The following is a 22,549-nucleotide window of genomic DNA, read 5'->3' as shown; positions in this document are numbered from 1 at the left end:
AATCCAGTTGAGTTTTGCATTTATATAAAAAAAAATAAGGTTAATTATTTTTTAATACAACGTCTATTCATCTATTTTTCATTTTAAATTCGGTATTCAGATTTGAATATACTTTGATCTCTTTCGTAAACAATACATTAATGCATATAAGTATCATCATTACAAATTGGTTGAATTTTTAGGACATTTGTCGTTGTTGCGTATTCTATTCGGATAAAATGGCGAATAGAGTAGACAGTGTCGGGACTGTGACGACAGTGTATGAAGAGAGATTCGAGGTTACAACAGAATGGTGTGTCGCCATCAACAACATAGATTACGTTAGGCAAAGCTTGGAGCCATTCGTCGAGGAGCTGGGTATGGACGATATCATACAGAAGATGTGCGAAGCTAGATCGCCAATTGAAGCTCAAAGGTAATGTTACGGGCTGGAGTTCGGGATAAATAAACGTTCCACCAAAGTACTAATTAAAATTCTATTTAACACCTAAAACACTCACAGAATACTTTACACTTCGTAATTCACTTTAGGTGGTCCTTTCGCTGTTTCGTTTTGCGTAGTTCCGATTACTAACTGCCTTCGTGACATCCCTAAAATGTTTTTATAGTCGATACGACTTCCCTAGAATTATCGAGGACATTCCTTACTAGTCGAGTATTTTCGATATGTGTTTCCGCCATTTGAAAATAGATGGCGTTGTACTTCTCAAGCGTTCTCGATTCTACTAGTTTTTTATATTCGTTTCTGCCATTCGACGATAGATGGCGTTGCTCTTACATGTGTAACAGTATTTACGAAAAAAAAAAATTTTTTTCCTACCTATTCTGATAGCCTTGAGAGGCTATTTCAGCTTCGCCTTAACGTGTGTAGGTGAGCTCACGGGGCTCAAACTGGAGTGTTGCTAACACTGACCCTAGCAAGAGCAGTGCTTCGCAGAATCTACCACCGGATCGGAAACGATAACTTGTTATGATTACATTATATTAATAATAACTGGGAACTAATCACACATGGTCATTTAGCCTCGTATTAAGATTCTCTGTGTGATGGGTTACCAGAGGCTGATATAGTATTTATATACGATTAAATATATACATCATTATATAGATAATAAACACCTAGATATAGAGCAAACAAATCGGTTCATCACGCGAATGTTTACCCGATGTGGGAATCGAACGGCCCTAAGCGTCGGTCAGTAACAGTCAGGGGTACTAAGTAATACACCACTGAGTCAGCCGGTCATTATCATTTTTAATAATACATTACACTACATTATAATAAAATTTGCATCAAAAATATATTACATATTACTATGTAATTACAAATATATTAGACAATAAAGAAAGCTTATACTCGTAAAGTGTTTCTTGGTTTATAATTCAGATTTCAACTTCATGTCTTCAGGTGGGTTGTCGTATTTTGTAAATTGGTCTGCTTTACCATGCTCTGTCCTCAAGGGTTGATCTTGGCTCGTATGAGTTTATCGAGACGAGTCACTGGTTGGCTTTCTTCAAAGCGTTTTGTTCATTCTCATTCCTTGAACTTCATAACAGTACCATGAAGGGACAACTTAAGTCCAGACTAAAATACTTATGTGAAAAACAAAGACACATAAGTAAACTTACTCATGTAAAAATACCTATATTTGATAACTATGTAAAAAATAAAATCTTAGAATATATTTTCAATGATAAATTAGAAAGACTGGCCATCCTTTTTTCCGTATGTTTGCTAGTTGTCGCAAAACTGCAGAAAAAATTAACAAATTTCCCAAATTTTACATCGAAATTGCAGCGGTAGAAACAATGGGTCACAAAATCGACATATAATTTTAACACAAAAATGCAATGACTAATCTTAAAGCTAAATGCTATCGGGAAAGCATTGAGCAAAATTCCATAACCAGTGCTTGTCTACTATTCACAAAGGTTCTAACTTGATCTCTCTAAACAAGAATTTTGTATGAAACAGTACTAAGTGTTTTAAAGTTAATAAAAATTTACTATAAAAATATCTAATTTATTTTCAGATGTAAAGAGACTCTACAAAACGTTATTGCCAATGCAATAGACACAGTTAAAAACAAAATCGTCGATCTCTTAGAGGTCATGATCAAAAAGGTGAGTTTCGTAAAATAGAATTGCATTATTAATATGTACTTAAAAAAATGCACTGTATAGAAATGTTCTCTGCCTGATTACTTTTCATGTTTTCTAAATATAGATATTGGGTACTTGTTGAAATTACCTACGCATAAATATTTGGGATACTGATCTGAATTAGTGATTAGAAATTTGATAATTTCAGATGATGCCATCCATTACCCGGTTCTTAGTGGAAGGTGCCGAACTACTACATCAAGACTGTTCAAGCATGGATCGCGTTATGCGATACCTAGAGGCGAATCTCGATACATTGTACCAGCATTTGAACAACGAAAACTTTTCTAGAACTCTAGATATCGTTTGGGAACAACTCGGAGAAGTCTTGTATGAATTGATACAAGCTAACTTAGAAGTGGGTAGTTCCTTTAAGTTTCGTTGTACTTTTTACTAATTTTTTATTAATATATTTTCATACAGCTTCAATTTCAAAATTGTTCATAACAACTTATTTAACTCACACATTATTTAATATCAATTAAATTTCGTTTAATTATTTCATTCTAATTGTCCCAATATCGCATAATCTCATCCATTATCGAACGGTACTAACATAGTACTAATTTTGATTTGTAGAAAGAAAAAATCTTCACTCGTATCAGCTTGATTAGGCGTAGATATTTTGGAAAAAACAGAATATCCCCAAATTATGTATTATTTCGGGTAAATAATGTTGCATTTGTTATGCACGCTACTGAGATATTTTAATTTGTTTCAACGCACAAATACTAAACTAAAATAAATTCTCCTTAAAAGAAACTTAAATAGATATAGCTTGCCTTCAATAAAGAGAATATTAAATCAATACAAGTACAAGTTTTGGTTCTTAGAATATGGTTTATTCATCACAATTGTTTTAATAGTTTAAAAGCACGTTTTTAACATTTACTATTGTTTGTTAGCACCGAAGGGCAAAGATAACTCGATTTATCGACCCGAGACGCTTGAGCAAATCGGCAGCCGCCCAGTTAGACGCGGTAATTTTTATATTTTAAGAGCACTTTTATGTCCTGTTTCCGTGATTGTTTCGCATAGTTTTGTTTACAATGCTAGTTATGCTGTGACTGAGAAATATTATAAAGTAATAAACACGCAATTTTTGTGAAGGCAGAGAAAATGCTGTGGTTCTTGTAATTCGACAATAATTTATTACTTAAAAAAGCATTATTTAAACTACAGTAATCCCCCGTATAACACGGTGGATTGGTACCGCGTTGTGTAAAACGCGTTGCGGGATTATTTGTGCCTATAATACGCCCATATGATTCAATATATTAAATTTTAATTACGTTCCAATAATTCACGTTTAATTTTTATCGATAAACCGGGTTTAAATCGGATTTTAACGAAAACTATGTTATGAACAAAATATGTGCGTTTATTAAAATCAAATTAAGAATATTTTAAATGCACACAGAAATTTGCTAAAAAAAACTCTTGTTTTACGGAAAAAAACATATTGTGATATATATGAGAGAAATGAAATCGTGTTATTAGATTACCGCATTATAGTGGGGATTGCTGTTACTTTACCTTTTTTTGGTTATTTGTCAATTTACAAGTATCCATTGAAAATTATGTATGAACTCAGTTAATTGTATAGTATTTACCTATTGTGTCAATGGCTTGTCCAAGAACATATGACATATGAACAAGAATATGGCTTATCTAGTACGTTGTTCCTTGTTGTGGCATGTGCAATACCTTCTTCATTGTACCGTGTATTGTGGTGTACCCCGAGAATGCTAAAGATCGAACAAAAATATGTAATTATAAAATCGTAAGTGAAATACGATGGATGATATGTATGCAACTTTTTTCTATCTATCTCGCTGACGCAAATATCTGAATAAAATGCGAACAGTACTTTTTTTATTTAGACAAAATACCATCAGTAATTTTATAATGTCGATCATTGCATGCTATCTGCATTTTTGCCATACTTTAAAAGTATGTGAGACATTACATTAAAATGACATTTAATATGCACTCAGTATAATTATAATGCATGGTGGTGGCTAACATTATCGATACTTGATGTCAAATGAAGTTTTATAATTAATTGTGTGTCTCATCATTTCCAAAATTTGTTTTAATTTCTTTATTTGAAATAGATCGATTCAAATCCTTTTTTAACCAGTTCACTAAATCCTTAATAGTATTTTTCAACAAGGTTTAAAAAGTCTTAATTTCCACCAAAATAGTTACTTTCATTAGTCGTTTAAAACCCTGTTAAATCGTATAGAAAAATACAAATATTTAGAAGTATTGAAATACATAGCGTATTTCGAAAGAATTTATGTGAAATGCGATTTTGCAGAAACGTCGTCCGCCATCTTTCTTTTCGAATCTCCACGAATGTTTGAAGATAATGATACGATCGTTTCGTCAAGACAACAAAGAGATGTACTCCTCGGATACCCTGAAACGCGTGGAGTATTTACTTAAATTACACGGTATGGAAACGAGGGAGCTAATTCACGAGTATCACCTTGGGAGGTGGCAAGAACAACAGTCTATTGTTGAACCGAAAATGGGTATTTTGACAGTCCGAGCTCAGTTCATCGATGACAATTTGAAAATCGAAGTCATGAACGCTAGAAACCTTGTGGCCACTGATTCGAATGGTGAGTGTCTTTTACATTTGAATTAATTCTATATAATATTAAATTAAATATACACCTAATTATGAGTGTTTGTGGCATACCACCATAAACTTACGATAGGTGGCGTATGTGTGAGTGGTTACAATAAATATGTGTATTTCAACAATAATTTAATAGTAATGACACGAAAGGGCAAGCAGGTTTCTCTAGTATAATATAATTAAGAAGAGAAGACGGTTGGACTTAAAAATATAATGATGATTATATTATCAAAATATTAAAAAAGTTGTAGGAAAAAAAATCGGACCTAATTTTGAAGTGTGCTTATCCCTATGCTTGTAATGATTATTAAAAATATGGCGTAAAATTTCAGGGTTGTGTGATTCGTATGTGCGTGTGGCACTGCTACCCGAAGATTCCTTCGCGAATGTTGTAAAACCAAAAACGCAGACGCACAGTAAGAATCTGTTCCCGTTGTACGATGAAATGTTTCTCATGTAAGTATTTACGCGTCGGGCAATGACCTCGAAGGTTCGCGGGAGCCGAATTTGCGTTACATTGCGTGCACATGATACACGTTCTATATTACGTGCGTGTGGTTTTAAAATTAAACTATTCATACGATCATTTTCGACCTTTCGAATACTCTCCGATAAAGTCGTAAACTGTAATACTAATTTTAATTAATTCTATGAAATGCTAAAACCGGTTAACTACGATATACATGTATAGCTAGTTTAGTAAATTAACATTATGTTTCATTAATTTTGAACTAGTCGTTTTTTCAATCAATTTTGTCCACAAACTTGATTAATATTTTGGCAGCTACATATATTTTTCTAATTCATTTCTGTTTCCTCTGAGCATTTAAATAAAAAGCGATTCGTTATTGATTTGTCGCGAAAAAATCTATTCCAGTCCTCTGAGTCCGGAGCAGCGTGGCATCGCCGACGGACTGTTGCATTTCGTTGTCAAGGACAAGGATATGTTCAGTGTGAGCAACACGTTTGTGGGGGAGGCGTATCTACACTTCAGCGAGATACCGGACACGCCCGCGCCCATCGGAAGCCTGCCGCAACAACATCTGCCTTTATCCAAACCCAACACTGTCGGTAAGAACAGTTTTTTTTTTGGTGTCAATTAAAGAATACTCTCTCTCTCTCTCTCTCTCTCTCCCCTCTCTCCTCTCTCTCCTCTCTCTCCCCCTCTCTCTTTCTCCCTCCGTCTCTCTCCCCCTCTCTCTCTCTCTCACTCTCTCTCTCCTTCTCCCTCTCACTCTCTCTCAAATTTCTATCGGTTGACCGTATGCGCTTCTGCCTATTACGGCAACATTAAATCGTGTAGTTACTGGTGGTAGGACGTCTTGTGAGCTCGCACGGGTAGGAACTACGGCCCTGTACGGCCCTACGCAGATTGATTCGCATCAATGCTGAATAGCACTCGCGCGGGCTCAATATATTATGTCCACGACTGTTGTAAATTGTATCTAATTAATTAAGGACTTTTTGCCGGGAACTCGAGGAGTGAAGTTGTGTTATTTTGTCTATTTAGTGTTTCTTCAGGTTTAAATGTGTAATAATGGTGGTTTATTAACTGTTTAGTATTTGTGAAAGTGCACAAATGTGGGAAAATGAAACAATGCTGCTGAACGTAACTTCTCGGGATCCTCTAAAAAGTCCACTGAAAGTCTCAGTAAATCACCACCATTTTACTGAGATTATGTTTCATCTCATATCATCTCATCTCATTTCATTTCATAATATCATTGTTCATAATTATATATAAAAATATATATAAAAGATTAGGCTGTATCATGTATGATGCCTTTGCCTTTCCAGTTGGAAAATAAAACTACTACTACTACTACTACTACTACTACTAATAATGAATACGGTACCTTCTACCTTCATTAATCCATAATACTTTAGTGATATTTTTGATCGAAATTTCTTTATAATTGAAATGACCGGTGTCGTATGCGTTTTTATAGTGCACTATTTATTTACAGATGGCGATGCGATCAAGGCTTTGGACTCGCGACAGGGAGACAGGCAAGCTCGAGATTTCATCAAAAAACAAAGACAGAAAATGCCGAGCAAGCAATTCTTTTCGTTAGGTTAATAGTATTCGTTTCTGTCATAAATATTAGTTGTGTGTAACTTAGTCGGAGCCCGCACTTGCGAGTGGTAGATCGATATAGAAAATGGTCACAGCCCTGTAACTATTGTGAATATGAATAACACCGTGGAAACTATATATTTTTTATGTTAATCTATACAGCATGCGTTTATAATAAATATTGTCATAAAAAAAGAAAAAAACACGTTAAATAATCATAAAATTAAACGAAATTTTAATGCTTAAGATTAAGTGTATTGTAATATAATTGAATTGCCTATTAATAATACTCTTTCATAAACCTCATGTTTCGGGTGTAAATCTGAATGTCCGGGAACGCTGCCGAGGACGAAACAATTAACTATTTTTAGCGCGCATTGTAAAGCGTATCAAACTGAAGACGGCGTTTATTCGCTGATATTCGACCTTACTGATTCGTACTATAATTCAACTGTGACTTCTAACTCGTTTTTAATCTCGGTAGCTACCTACGCTTACATCGATCTTTATAGGCTTCGTCTTAATGCCAGGAGTAGTCGTTGGTTAATATAAAAAAGAACTTGTAGCAAATGTTTCAAATAAAATTTCGGGTTAATAATTTTTGTAACGTTTTCGATTACCGTGTTTTGTACGCTTTACATGGCGCGCTTTAAAATATCAAATCGTTGAAACTGTTTATACCGTGGGTTGTTAGATCGCAAGGCGGATCGACGTCCAATTGAATACCCGGAATGATGGTAGCACAGGACTGGCACTGGGGATACTCTTAGAAGGGGCTATATCCAGCAGACGGTGTTTGTGGACTCATGATGATGATATCTATCACAAATGTTCAGACATACTGCCATTTTTGTCTTCAGAAGCGTTTCCTTTACTTAATATATTTCTATCAAATCACATTTGAATCTCATTTGCATGAGATAAAGCTGATTGGGATTAACAAAAAGCCATTTAAAGCGATGTGTGTATTTATGGATAATAATGTAGTTTAGCTTAAAAAAATAATGTTGCTTATTAAAATAGAAAGATTTATTTAGATCTCTTTAAGTGAAATCGAGTTAATTGTTTGTGAAATAGTGAAGAAGTACATAACGTTTAGTTTTCAAATTTTCACAAAATGTATGGTGCTTTATTGTTAGCCTGTCGATACGGTCGTGTGTTGAAACTGAATTAAAGGATTTTGAATGTAAAATATAGATGAACTTAAAAAAGAGAATGCGAAGACTTTTTCCAACTTTTTTTTTAATCCTTATATGACTGATCAAAAGATATCATAACGTGGATCCAGCCATCCGCTTTTGAGAGATGAGGTTGAAGCCTCAATTGTATGATTTAGCGGGCCTACCGCTTAAACCGGATTACAGACTGCTTTGGAGCAAAAATAAGTAGAACCTTGGTACCAATTTGCTTGCAATACGCCCTACAAATAATCCACATGTCTTATCAAATGTTTTATATTAAAGATATTAAATCCATACGTTACAATATAACACGGTTTTGTTTATAGGTTGCCATGTTTATAATCGTTAGCGAATACGAATGTTGGCTGAAATGAGTATAGCGTGAATTTAATATAAAAATTGGACTTAAAAAAAAATAGATGCTAAAGAGTCTGTGATAAAGAGTCGTGCCTTATTTATATTTCGTAGAATTATTTTGAATTTCCAAATTCCGTTTCATTAACTTGCCGATGTTTTTTATTGTATTTATTTTTAAATCCAAATTTATAATGACTCATTCGTCCTTGCTATGAAATGGGAATGAAATTGATATTAATTTTTAATTTTCTTAATGCAATAAATTTCAGTTTTAATTTATTGTTTTTTTTTCCTGCTCTGATTGTCAACATACAACATAATTAATATTTTTATATAACTATAGAGGGTAGACTAACTTTCGGTAACGGATACCAAGACTCCTAGAAACCACAACACGGTCTCCCACTTTGAGACATTAGTTTCTTAAATATTATGTGTATTATCTATACATTAAGGTTGAAGTCCCAGTTGTATCGCATACGCATACGTTCGACCATCAGTAATTATGAAAATTATAAATTTTGGGCGTCTAACACGATGTTGTTCCTTCTTCGCGGAACTCATTTGTGGACAATATGTGCTAAGTATGTATTCCATTAGAAAAATTATTACCTGTCTACGGAATTTGAACACTGACCTAGATGCATCGTTAGATACGAGTACCTTTAGGTGTGGACGACTTCTCAAATCACCGAGTGTAAAGTCGTTTCCGAACTGGTGGTAGGTGGTTTAAAGTCGTCGTGGCCTAAAGGATAAGACGTCCGGTGCAATCGTATGTAGCGATGCACCGGTGTTCGAATTCCGCAGGCGGGTACCAATTTTTCTGATGAAATACGTACTTAACAAATGTTTACGATTGACTTCCACGGTGAAGGATTAACATCGTGTAATAAAAATCAAACCCGCAAAATTATAATTTGCGTAATCACTAGTTGTAGGACCTCTTGTGAGTCCGCACGGGTAGGTACCACCACCCCGCGTATTTCTGCCGTGAAGCAGTAATGCGTTTCGGTTTGAAGGGTGGGGTAGACGTTGTAACTATACTGAGACCTTAGAACTTATATCTCAAGGTGGGTGGCGCATTTACGTTATAGATGTCTATGGGCTCCAGTAACCACTTAACACCAGATGGGCTGGAGCTCGTCCACCCATCTAAGTAATAAATAAAAACTAATGACGTCACAGCACATTGTATCATGAATGTGGTAACCTAGCTCTAGACATTATTTCTGATAAAATGACCACTTTTCTTCGCTTCGCGTCAGAAATACCCGGTTTGGTAGTGTTTTCGTACGAAATTTCATTCAAATTCCGTTCGCCGATTTTGGTGTGGTGAAGAAACAAACAAACTTACACTGTTATAATATTAGTACAGAGCAGTGTTCTGCATCCTTCTCAACCAAAAAAGCCAAATATAGATAATACACAATTGAAATTGATTGGGAGAACTATTTTTTTAACATTTTACTGCCTTGTATTTCTAAAATGTTTTTTTCCCTACCTATGCTGATAGCCTTGAAAGGCTATATCAGCTTCGCCCTTACGTGTAGGTGAGCTCACGGGGCTCAAACGGGAGTGGAGCTAACACTGGCCCTAGCAAGAGCAGTGCTTCGCAGAATCTACCACCGGATCGGAAACAAGATAATATTCCGTGCCTGAACTAAACATTTCGCAGAAGAGGCGTAGCCGAGGAGCCGCAGTTTGCCAACAACTGATATAGAATATAGACTACTGAATGTGAACGACGGAGTGCTAAATCATCGTAATTTCTGTAATTAAGGAAACTGTTTTTTCCGTCACGCTAACAAACATTTCTGACTGTTATTTTTCATCCACCTACTGTAATGGGCATACACGTTTGAATGTTAAATTCTTTTGAGATAGTATTATTTGTTATTATATGTATATTTGTTATATATGTTATTATTAAATTCCCCTTAGTTGTGGGAGTCGCATATGGCTCTCTATTTTTTTCTATTTCCAGTTTTTCTATTTCCATTTTTCTATTTCTAGTTTTCCAGGTAGTAAGTACCAGAGTCCTGTTTATTTGTGTTCAGAAGCAGTCTGCAGTCCGGTTTAAAAAAAAATAGATTAAAAAAAGCGCATCGTTTTTTTGTAAAGTACATATTATAATTTGAAATACTAAAATGTCGAAAGGAGTTGTAAAAATTTTTCACGAAAAGATCACTGTTACGTAAACAGGTTACAGTTTATTTGAAGAGCCATACTGTATAATTTTCAAAAATATTGTTATGGAAATTTTCTCACTTTAAAAGTGTTATTTATGAAGTAAAATCATTTTCGTACAGTTTTCGGCAACTGTAACTTCTAATTAAAATTTACGCGGAATTTTAGTACAAGTTGTCGAGCAGTACTAGGTGTTCGTAGAGTAAAAGTATTTTCGGTGACGCGAATTAAGAAAAAAAACTGGAATCAAGTCACGCAAGGTTATCCGGCCCCAAATTAGAACACTGCATTACGTTTAATTCATAATAATAATATATATACACATAATATGTATATAAATAAACAAAAACGCAACAAAAAAACCAGTTCACCACAGGCTCCATGTGAGAATCGAACCCCCGACGCTCCGCGTAACAGTCAGAGGCACTAACAGAATTAACTACCGATGCCAAAAATAACTTAATTGGTATTTAAAAGCGATGTTTACTTGTGATTGAAATATTTCTCATAACGGCTTGTTACCATCACTCTGAAATCGCGGTTGTTAAATTAAGTAAGTATTATCTTTAATATTAGAATTAGAGAAATAGAGAATATAGAGAAGGAGTGTAGTAGTAGTAGTATAGAGAATGTTGTTTTTTTTTAAATTATGCATAAAAAATGCAATAAATCAATAAAAAAAATCATTACACACACCATCGTGTATTTGACACAAACACGCATGCATACTATTTGTTTATTGTCAAACTTTTCTTATTGCTTAAAGTATGTGATCAAATTGAGAATAGATTTAGTATTTACATATGGTTTGTCTTTATGAATATTTGTCTAAAGTGTAGTCTTGGCAGAATTTGTAATTAAAGAAGTATATAGTAATAGTCTTGGAAATTGAATCATAATTGTGTACAAACTTATAATTTCACTTAATTATAGTCGAATTTCGGCTACCGGGAACCACTAGTTTATTAAAATACTAAGACCTTTGGGAACCAAACAAAACGAATTGTGAATTTAATTATAAATTTAACAGCTAATATTCGGTACGACATATGACAGGCATTGTGTCGGGGTCGTTCTCACTCCCGTCGGATTCACCTTCATCATATTATAGGATTCTTGTAAACGTGTCATTCAAAATTAAAATCAGATTAATTAAAATGTCACTTGACAAAAGGCCAATCACACGTGACGATCAGCGCTGGAATGAAAACGATTCAGCGAAACAGGGCTGAACTAGTGTTTTCGAAGGGGGGCTCAATCCCCGGTCGTGGACGAGCTTGCAGCGCGCACTCTGCGTGCTGTGGGTCTCGTCTGCGGGGGAGTTGCTGGACTTCGACCGGGCGCGTCCGTAGGTGGCGGATCACGGGCCTCTGGGCAATAGTCACAGGGGCATCGCTCCTTCTCTCTCGTTGTGTTACGGCGGGAGAGATTGAGCGACGCGGACCAAAACCAGCATCGGGGGTTACACGCTCTCCTCCCCCTTCACTTGCTGAAGGGTGGTTCTCCTGGAGATGCGAGGGCCTCCACTTTTTCCCTCTTTTCCTCGTTGTTTTATTGTTTTGTTTACACTGTCCTTTGGTTATTTTTTTTTTTATTTATTAATTAATTTAGTTTAAGTTTTAATCTGTCTCTTTCTCTTCTTTTATTTCCGTTCATTGTTTTATTTTACACGCTTTTCTATTCTTCTTCTCCTGTGGTTTTATTTTGATTTTATTTGGTTTTATTTTTTATCTTCTTTCCTTTTATACCCAATTCTAAGCTCTGACACCCGGCGAGAGAATGAATGGCTGGTGGGCGACCAGTCGCTAGGGTGTCCCAGGGAACCGAACCCTGGGTTAAAAAATATATAAAAATAAATAAATGTAATGGCTAGTTTTAAAAAGATACTACCCCAGGAGGGTACCTCCCGCTCCGCGGGGGGAGAATCCCTCCGTGCGGCCGACTCGTCGGACGCACGCTGCCCCACGTACTCTGGGGGGGGCAAAAACTGCCTAGACGTCAGGTCCGGGAAGGACGGAGTTCAGAGGAAGATGTCCGAGAAGGACCTTGAAGTAAGCTCCTTTAGAGCCAATGTCGTGTCGGACGATGACATGGCCACAGTCGGTTCGGCCCAATCGTCGACCCGCTCGTCGCCGACACGACGACAGCGGAAAAGGGTCCTTAATATAAGCTCAGACGGGTTGAGCAGTAGCTCCGGTTCGGAGGCTCAGGGCCCGTCAGTTGCGAAGCCCAGAGCCGTGACGCCATCAAAGCGTGGACGGGGACGCCCTCCGACCACGAGGCAGTGCGTTGGCATGGCTGCTGCCAGAAAGGCGTGCCTTAGGGCCCAAAGAGAGGAGAGGGAGCTCACTGAGAGCGCGCGCACCACGCGCCAGAAGAAGAGAGCGGCTGAAGGATCTGTCCCTAAGCCTGATGCCGAGCGTAGACTCCATCAGAGTGCTGAGGTGGCTCTGACGGTGGCCGCCAAATCTAGTAGCCCGAAGGGCACGTATGTGCGTGCATTGAAGGAGTTGGCAGCTACCGTCAAGGAGGCCACGGAGGACCTTGTGGGCCGCACTGCAACTGAAGAGGCTGAAAAACTGCGTGCGATCAACGCCAAGCAGGAGCAGGAGATCCTACAGCTTCGCAAGGAGCTTGATGAAATTAGGAGGGAGCTGGCTACGGTCTCGCAGGTGCTAGGCAATGCACCAGCCGCAGCCCCGGCCCCAAACACCGAGGAAGAAGAGGAGGAGTTGCGCCTCCAGCGCATTATGCGAGCTGTCGGTACGATGCTCGACGCTCGCTTTGCGGGGCTGGAGGGACGGCTTCTACCGGAGCCGCGAATGCGACCACCGCTAGCGGCGGACAGGCGGAAGAGCCGCGAAAAATCACCGGACCCTCCTGTGGTCGTAGACGCCGCACTGAATTCGGCACCATTATCGAAACCAGTGCCACCTACAACATCGGCGAAAAAGAGGATGCGAGGCCCCAGAAGAAAAGCCACTGCGCAAGTGGCTCCACTTGGAACGCCCACCCTCCTCCCGGCTCCAGCTTCCTTGATCGAGAGCTGGTCAACGGTCACCCGTAGAGGCGCTCGGCTGAGGGAGGAACCAGTGAGGACGGTTCAAGTGGTAGCACCCGCTGAAGCGGGAAAGAAAAACCCGTCCTCTGCAAAGAGGAAAGAGAAGAAGCTGCGCCCTCCGCGCTCTCAAGCTGTTGTGCTCAAGCTGCAGCCGGAAGCTGTAGAAAGAGGACTCACATACCGCAGCGTACTCGCCGAAGCGAGAGCCAAGGTGGACCCCGGGGCACTCGGAATCCCCATCCAGCGCATCCGGTCTGCAGTGACTGGGGCTAAGGTGTTGGTAGTGGAAGGTGCTGATCAGAGCGCCAAGGCTGATCTCCTGGCCCAAAAGCTTCGTGAGGTTCTGTCCGCGGAGGGGGTCATCGTGACCCGGCCAGTGACGACTGCAGCCATCCGCATCAGGGGGCTGGATGACTCCTTGACGCCGGAGGAAGTAGCCGCTGAGCTCGCCCGGATTGGCGAATGCACTCTTGAAGCGGTGAAGATCGGAGAGATCAAGTCTGGCCCAGGTGGGATGGGTCAGGTGTTGGTTCGGTTGCCCGTCGCTGCCGCGACGAAGGTCCTCGCCGTACCGAAATTGAGGGTCGGTTGGAGCGTGCTCCGCGCTCATCTGCTAGAGGCTAAGAAGCTACAGTGCTTCCGATGCCATGAGCTAGGGCACGTGAGCGCTCGATGTCCGTCGTCGGTTGACCGCAGCCGTGATTGTTACCGGTGCGGCCAGACCGGCCACGTAGCGTCCGGCTGCTCTCTGGCGCCACACTGTGCTGTATGTGCCTCTGCCAGCAGACCGGCGGATCACGTCTCCGGGAGCAAGGCTTGTGCCAAGTCCCCGAGACCGAGACTTAGAAGAGGAGCTTCCGCTGCGCTTGAGAATGCGCGGAGGCAGCCCGGTACGGCTATGGAGACATCGAATGACGCCCTGTTATGACAGGTGTCCTTCGATTCCTGCAGGGGAATCTCAATCACTCTGCCAGAGCTCAGGACCTTTTGTTCCAGAGCATGGCAGAGGGGTTGACCCATCTTGCGGTGGTCGCCGAGCCGTATCGGGTTCCTTCGAGCCCCGATTGGGCAGCCGATTTGGAGGGCCGAGTGGCTATCATCCGACGTTGTTGTGTGGGTGCTCCGCCCAGGTTCGATGTTGTCGAGAGAGGTTGCGGCTTTGTTGCTGTTCTCTGGGCCGAGGTATTCATATTGGGAGTGTACTTCTCCCCAAACAGGACGCTCGCCGAGTTTGAGGTTTTTCTCGGCGAGCTCGGTCGCGTCGTTGGGAGGTCGCACTCCCGACGGATACTCGTTCTCGGGGACCTCAACGCCAAGTCATTGGCTTGGGGATCCTCGAGAACGTGCCCCAGAGGTAGGGCGGTGGAAGAATGGCTGGTCGGAAGCGGTCTTCTCGTCCTCAATCGTGGCGCGGAACTCACGTGCGTGCGACGTTTGGGCGGGTCCGTGGTTGACGTTACATTTGCCACGCCCGACGTGGCGAATCGCGTACGCGGTTGGGCCGTGATGGTCGGCGAGGAGACGCTCTCCGACCACCGCTACATTCGTTTCGGTGTCGCAGTGTCTCCGGCGGAGTCTATCCAGGGCTCTTCCTTGCTCTGCGGTGGCGGCGCGGGGGGTCCTCGTTGGGCCCAGAAGCGCCTCAACGTCGAGAGGTTGCGTGAGGCGGCTGTAGTCCAGGCATGGCGTCTTGACTCGCTTGGTGAGCCAGCGGACGTGTGCGAGGGGGTGGAGCATCTGCGCGAGGCGATGTCGCGGGTGTGCGACGCCGCTATGCCTCGCATTAGAGCTCTCGCTCCTAAACGCAGAGTCCACTGGTGGACTGAGGAGATCGCTAACCAGCGCCGGTTGTGCGACGTCAGTCGTCGCGCATACCAACGGTATCGACGTCGAAGAACGCACCGGGACCCCGATGAGGAGGACCGACTGTACGAGGTGTACAGGATGGCCATAAGGGCCCTGCGCGTGGCTATCGGGGAGGCGAAGGAGGCTGCTTGGAACGACCTACTAGCTTCGCTCGACTGTGACCCGTGGGGGCGGCCCTACAGGCTGGCGCGCAATGTGCTCCGCCCTTGGGCCCCCCCCGCAACCAGCACCCTGCCGCCGGAGACATTGCAGCGGGTAGTCGGGGGTCTGTTTCCGGATTTTACCAGGACGGCCTTCGTCCCCCCTGTGATGACGACGGTGCGGGTTGCTGATGGCGGGGAGCCTGAGGACGTCTCGCAGGCGGAGTTTGAATCGGCTGTGCAGAGGATGCGGGCGAAGCGCACGGCTCCCGGTCCCGATGGGATCTCGTCCCGAGCGTGGGCGCTCGCCTTGACGGGTGATGGTTTAGGGCCTGCCCTCCGAAGGCTGTTCAGCCGGTGCCTCCGTGAGGGCAGGTTCCCAGAGCCATGGAGGACTGGTCGGCTCGTCCTTATTCCTAAGGAGGGTCGGCCACGTGACGAACCGAACGGGTACCGCCCAATCGTCGTGCTGGACGAGGCCGGTAAGCTCTTCGAGCGCGTCATCGCTAATCGCCTTGTCCAGCACCTGGAAAACGTTGGACCTGATCTGGCTCCTAACCAATACGGTTTCCGGAGGGGTCGCTCGACCGTGGACGCGGTCTTGCGTGTCCGCCATCTCTCCGATTGTGCGTGCTCCGAGGGGGGCGTGTTGTTGGCTGTGTCGATTGACATCGCCAACGCCTTCAACACGATCCCCTGGAGCACGATCGTGGAATCACTTCGGTTTCACCGCATCCCCAATAGTCTCCGCACCCTGATAGAGGACTACCTCTCAGGGCGGAGTGTGATTTTCCCCGAGAGAAGAGGATGGGGACGAAAAACGGTGTCGTGCGGGGTCCCACAGGGGTCGGTATTGGGACCTCTCCTGTGGGACATCGGTTTCGACTGGGTCCTCCGCGGTGCTGGCCTGCGTGGCGTCGACGTGGTGTGCTATGCCGACGACACGTTGGTGACGGCTCGCGGAGCTGACTACAGGACCGCAGCGATCCTTGCAACGGCGGCGGTCTCCACCGTCGTTAGCCGCATTCGGAGACTGGGTCTTGAGGTGGCCCTCCACAAGTCCGAGGCCGTATGCTTTCACCCGGTTCGGAGAGGACCCCCTCCAGGCGCGACGCTCATAGTCGGTGGAGTATCGATCGCTGTCCAGCCGAAGCTCAAATATTTGGGCATCGTGCTGGACAGTCGATGGCGCTTCGACCACCATTTCGGTGAGTTGATTCCGAGGCTACTGGGCATGGCAGGTGCATTAGTCCGTCTTCTGCCCAACGTTGGTGGTTGCAGCGTCGGTGTCCGACGCCTGTACCTGGGGGTCGTGCGCAGTATGGCCTTGTATGGCGCTCCCGTGTGGTCGCCCACACTCTCCGCACGCAATGCGGCGCTGCTGCTCCGAGCTCAGCGGGCGCTCGCGGTGAGGGTCATCAGGGGGTACCGTACGATCTCCCGAGAGGTCGCCTGCGCCCTCGCTGGTTCCCTTCCTTGGGATCTCGAGGCCGAGGTATTGGCTACGGTATACCGGCGCAGGACACAGTCCCTGAGTCGGGGACGGACACCCGGCCTGTCGGCTGTCAGTCGGTGGAGGCGTGCTGCGCGTCATCTGGCGTACGCTAAATGGAGGGAGCGGTTGCTGGAGGAACTTCATCAAACCTCAGCCACCCGCCGGCGCACTCTCGAGGCCCTGGTGCCCGTGCTGGAGACATGGTCAGATCGGCGACACGGCGTGCTCTCCTTCCGCCTTACGCAGGTCCTCTCGGGGCATGGCTGCTTCGGGAGGTACCTGTGGAGGGTTTGCAGGAGAGAGCCACATCCGGGTTGTCACCAGTGCGGGCATCCGGATGATGACGCTCAGCACGCACTCGAAGCGTGCCCGCGTTGGGAGCACCCGCGGCGAGATCTCATCGCGGTGCTGGGGAGGGACCTCTCCTTGCGGGCTGTCATTGCCCGCATGCTAGAGGATGAGAGTTCGTGGGAGGCCATGGCCAGATTTTGCGACCTGGTCATGGCGTTCCGCGAGGCTGAGGAGCGCGAAAGGGAGTGGAATCCCTCTTCGGCTCCTCAGCGAAGAAGGCGGGGTGGGCGACGCGGGCACGATGCTCCCGTTAATCTCCCGTAGGGACTGTTGGGTACTGGGTGCGGGGGTGCCCGGTGCTCTGCTGTCGGTTCCGTGGTGAGGCGGCGCAAGGTGGCTCCTATGCGCCACTCACGGTGTCTCCCGAGACGACGTCCTGCGGGATCTTCCCTGGGATTGGATCCCGTCCTATTGTCAGGACGGGTACCGGCGACGGCGAGCCTGCGGCGCGCATTGTGCGGTACCGTAGGTTTCGTGGAGTCGGAGTGGTGGAGCTCGATGGGGTTTAGTCGGTAGTCGGTTTTGCGGGGCGGGTCCTGCGTGGTAGACGCCGCGCAGCGCCTCGCGCGCCTTTCTCAAGGCGTAGTCTCCCGGTAGGAATTGGAAGAAGAGGAGGACTTTGGTCCTCCTCTTCTCCCTCTTCTTCTCTGGAGGCGCCGGAGTCCGACATAACCCGGTCTATTACCCCTCTCGACCGGGTATCCGTAAATGGATTCCCCAGCGTAAAAAAAAAAAAAAAAAAAAAGGGGGGCTCAATCATTATTCATTATTCATTAAATAATTCTTCAAAGAACAAAAACATAATTTCCTGTCGGGTTTGAGTTTGATTACATAATTATATTAACCACAATACTAAGGTAAGTGCTGTACCCAATTGTTTCGTATTTTAATATAATATTTAAAAGCGAGTAATTTTCGTCGAGTTGAAACTGTCCTATGAGTTACATGATCTACATTTCTCTTTAAAAAAAAAAAGAAAACACTTAACTAATTTAGTTTGATTTAGATTTGTTCTAGATAGGGCCCCTTCCTTTGGATCCACCTTGATTACGCTCTATCTTGAATGTAACATCTCGTCGGATGGCGGCGCCTTTCATATTGGTCCCTCTCTTTGATCAAGCCGCGCCGACGATCCGCCCGACTATTTATCGGTTCAGATTTATTGTGATTTGGAGGCTGTGGGCCGCGGGGAGTCGCTTGCCAGTTGCCACTATTACGTCTGCTCGGACGTACTTTGGTCAGCCTATGATGGTTATAAACACCGAGACATTTATGCACAAAAGCGTTTCATCACAAAAACCCTTAGTTTAAAATAACAATCGTTACTTACTGGTTTTTCATATTCAATTTAAAAATATATTCGAATGATGAAGAGAGTAAGAGGAAGTAACAATACACATATTTTATTATCAACATTTGGATATTTTATAAGTTATATTTTTATGATTGAAGGATTACTGGTGGACAGGACGCCTTTCCAGTTTCACCAGAACGGGTGGGTGAGCAACGGCCCAGCCAGGAGGGGTGGGATTTGCTAACAGCTGCCCGAGCGCCTCCAAAGAAAACCTAACAGCTCAAAAGCAGCTGCTTTGCGATTGAATCTACTACCGGATCGGAATCGCGACCCGCTGAGAAGATCCCCTTACCTTAGATAACCTTACCGAAGTAGGTATCGTTCCAACGCTGACTTCATGTATTTCCGGATTGATTCAAGGCCCAGGGCATGGTAGGGTATCTGTGTGTGTGCGGGCCGCGTGAGCGAACACCACATTTGTGTAAGTCATGTCGGGCCTTATGCAAGTTTTGTACTGTCACCTTGTTCCGAAGGGATATTTTACTCCGCTTACAGATCATAGGATAAAGTCGACCGAGAATAAGCGCGGCGCGGTCACAGACTGTTTTTATGTGCGGGCGGAATGTCATCGATGCATCCAGGGTGACTTCCAGATACTTGATCTTTCTGGCCTAGGGTATTGGTTTGCCCGAAAAGGGTGATGATTGATGTGAGGGTGTGAGATTTCTCCTATTGCGGGAGGAAATACGGGTTGAGTTTCACCTTTGAAAGAGCACCGCTGTGCTTTTCGCTGGGTTGATGTCTATGCGCCATTTACGGAACCACTGTCCGAGGGATACGGCCCTCGGACAGCGATTAGATGTTGGGTAGAAGTTTAATAACACGGTTAGATATACCGTCTGAACCGGGAGCCTTGTGAGGAGGTAGGTCTTTGATCAGGTCTTTAACTTCCATCGGGGTGACGGGTGGTAACGCGCCTGAGGGTGGCAAGGGGGCTCTACCCTTACCTATTTAGATCCGCGAATTGAGTTCTAGGCGTGCACTGGGTTTGCAATATATCGGCCAGTAGCTCTGCTTTTTCGTCGTCATCAAAGGCCGCGAGTCGGTCTGCGGGGTATTTTATAAGTACCTATTATAAAGTGAAGCCAGGATGATTAATTAAAATGTTTGTTTTTACATAATTCTAATATTTTGCCCAGGGTTTTTTTATAAATGAAACAATCTACAGTCCAACTTTACACTAGAAAATTAGTTCTCAATCAATGTCAGGTCAATGTTATATCACGTCTTTTCTCAAAAGAGCTTAAAAGTGTGTTGTTATCTTTTTATTATATGATTTTTAATGTAATTATAATTATGTCAGTAATAGTACTGTTGTCGTCATCACCGTTGATGACCGTGCTATATTTTTTGTAGAGCGCGGATCTCGGTAGCCGCTTCGGAGCTTCTGTAAAAACGCTAACACAATAAATTACCTCTACGCGGACTGATTGGCGATTTGATATTGTTTATGAAAGTCCTAGATGATCGGATAAGATAAAAACCGATCTTTTGAAGGTAATTAGTGGCTACTACTTGTGAATAACAAAAGGAAGCATTGATTGGCGACTTACTAGTAGAGAAATTCACATCTTCATTGAAAGATAGCTTTTATTTATTTAGACTAGCGTCATTATTGGACCTGTTTTAAAATATATTAGGTACTAAGCAGATACTCCGAAGTTAATGCTACTGTAAATAGCTATGTAATGATTCCCAGAACTCTTTTTACTGCCTATAACAATTTAATGCCCCGAGATTTAACGATATCACACAAAACAAAACAAAAAATATGTTCATTGTTATGGAAAATGGGCTGTATAATGGTCTTTTATATTAAAAGGGCTTTTATAAAGGCCGTCCCGCTAAGTCTTTAATGGGATTGAATAATAAGCCATAAAGATTTTGAATGATCTAACTATATGGTTTGTTCTTTCCGGGCGGTTCGTGAGCGGTGGCATTGGATCGCTTTAGATGCCTTGATTTATAATCAGGATGCGTTGATGTTGTATCGCAGACTCGATAAAATAACTTTAATGAGACTGGGGCTGTATATCAATAGTCGGCATCATAAAGGTACCAACTGTCAAAGGGCTCATTGTGCCGTCTCGCCTTTATGGTGGCATTTTTACTGGCAGGTACACGCTTTGAGCGTCCATCACGCCGCCCGCCAATTATATTCTACTTAAGTCGATATCCACATCGCATCACCTGGTCTACGGATAATTTACTTTAAAATAACATCTGTAATGTAACTCGTGGGCCGCGGGCATCTTGTAATCATGTGGTAAAAATAAAATGTAACATTTAGTAATAATGAGTACGGTTTCGTAGTGCTGGTTCTTGGAAAAACGCATCTGCCATGGTATTACGGTAGGAAAAAAACAGATAACTTTATCGGGCAGAGTAGAAGAAAGTATGTAGGTTTGCTCTGGGAAAGCAGCATAATAAGATAAAAATCTTGAACAGACCACTTCAACCTTAGCAGTAATACCTTACAGAAAGCCGTTAGATGGAGAAGTATGAAATTACCTCATTACAAAAATATACAATTGACTTTTGTTATGTTATCTATATATATATAAAAATGAATTGCTGTTCGTTAGTCTCGTTAAAACTTGAGAACGGCTGGAATGATTTGGCAAATTTTGGTCTTGATTTAATTTTTGAAGTCCAGAGAAGGTTTAAAAGGTAGATAAATATGAAAATTCCTTTTGTTTGTTTTAAGTTTATTTTATACAAAAGTTTAGGTCTTTTATTTATCGATTGAGGCACTACGAAGTCTGCCGGGTCAGCTAGTTTATATTAAAAAACCGTTGTAGTTCGTAATAGGAGAAATTATCTTAATCAATTAGTATTACGAGTATACATTGCCTTGACATTTTAAAAACGAACGTATCAATGATATTAATTTATGCTTTTGGTAATCTGAGCTTTTTGTGATAAGAACAAATTATAGTACAATTTTTTTACGTTTCGAAACTTTTATATAAACAGCTTTTACTAGTTATTGTTTTCCGTGTAGTTAGCTTATTCGTTGCATCATACAACAGATAATGATCATAAAATCAAAGAAACGTAGGTGAAGAAGAAGAGAGGGGAAAAAACCTTGTGAGTGGTCATTTCATTGGCAACAGATTAATGACGTTTATTTAACATTAATTTATATTAAAACGCCATAATCGTTATGTCGCTCAGATATACATATTATTAGATTTAGAATCGATGTCTTAAAATAAATATTTTTTTTTGTGTTTTTAAAGTAGCTAGCTCTGTTTGGAAGCGCCTGTGAAAACCTTCTTTAATATAAACTTTTTGTTATTCAGTAACAAACCTTTGAAGTGGATGAAAGCAATAAAGTTATTTTAATTTTAATTTTTTTAGCTGTAAACATCGAGATTAACGTAGTAATTAATATCTCGATGGCTTTAAAAATATTTCGGATAACGAACATCGAGCGATTTGCAATAAGCAGAATTAGGGATGTAAACGGTATATGCTTAGGGCGATTGTTTGTTCGAATAAGTTGATGACAGATGAAGGGTGGTAGTCGCGGACAAGGCCGGCGCGGGAGGGGGGACGCTCGCGTGGCCCTCTCGTCTGAGTCACGCGCGCCTCGTAATGCTTGCATAATAATAATGACGGATGCCGATCGCGCGGCGGCTCCTTTGATCTGCGGCGCGTTTGA

At 42.7% G+C, this 22,549-nt stretch overlaps 2 protein-coding genes across 11 annotated transcripts in view; both read left to right on the top strand.

Moving 5' to 3' along the window:
- LOC101744243 (protein unc-13 homolog 4B) overlaps positions 1 to 8,703 on the top strand; it is a 64,033-nt gene extending 55,330 nt beyond the window's left edge. For 5 of the 10 annotated variants that reach the window (XM_012695893.4, XM_012695892.4, XM_012695896.4 and 2 more), the window contains 8 exons: positions 183 to 415; positions 2,034 to 2,124; positions 2,312 to 2,521; positions 3,069 to 3,143; positions 4,487 to 4,793; positions 5,146 to 5,269; positions 5,691 to 5,884; positions 6,781 to 8,703. In XM_012695893.4, the coding sequence (XP_012551347.2) occupies positions 183 to 415; positions 2,034 to 2,124; positions 2,312 to 2,521; positions 3,069 to 3,143; positions 4,487 to 4,793; positions 5,146 to 5,269; positions 5,691 to 5,884; positions 6,781 to 6,893 (1,347 nt within the window). In that variant the 3' untranslated portion in view covers positions 6,894 to 8,703. The remainder of the gene's footprint in view (positions 1 to 182; positions 416 to 2,033; positions 2,125 to 2,311; positions 2,522 to 3,068; positions 3,144 to 4,486; positions 4,794 to 5,145; positions 5,270 to 5,690; positions 5,885 to 6,780) is intronic. The other 5 variants (XM_021352218.3, XM_062675211.1, XM_062675213.1 and 2 more) reach the window with 1 other exon arrangement.
- Positions 8,704 to 12,645: 3,942 nt separating this feature from the next.
- LOC134201164 (uncharacterized) lies at positions 12,646 to 19,523 on the top strand. The gene is made up of 4 exons (XM_062675485.1): positions 12,646 to 14,597; positions 14,807 to 16,333; positions 16,865 to 17,001; positions 19,378 to 19,523. The coding sequence occupies exons 1-4, from the start codon at positions 12,646 to 12,648 to the stop codon at positions 19,521 to 19,523; spliced, it is 3,762 nt and encodes a 1,253-aa protein (XP_062531469.1).
- The last annotated feature ends 3,026 nt before the right edge of the window (positions 19,524 to 22,549 follow it).

Source organism: Bombyx mori, chromosome 23, assembly GCF_030269925.1.
Source record: "Bombyx mori chromosome 23, ASM3026992v2".
Taxonomy (NCBI): domain Eukaryota; kingdom Metazoa; phylum Arthropoda; class Insecta; order Lepidoptera; family Bombycidae; genus Bombyx; species Bombyx mori.
This window is presented reverse-complemented; position numbering and strand designations above follow the sequence as displayed.

Bases quoted from the DNA above. Each gene is read 5' to 3' on its own strand.
- LOC134201164 (XM_062675485.1), top strand. From the start codon at position 12,646: ATGTCCGAGAAGGACCTTGAAGTAAGCTCCTTTAGAGCCAATGTCGTG. The intron at 14,598-14,806 runs GTTATGACAGGT...TGCTCCGCCCAG, and splicing joins GAGACATCGAATGACGCCCT to GTTCGATGTTGTCGAGAGAG. The intron at 17,002-19,377 runs GTATGGCCTTGT...CTCCGCTTACAG, and splicing joins GTACCTGGGGGTCGTGCGCA to ATCATAGGATAAAGTCGACC.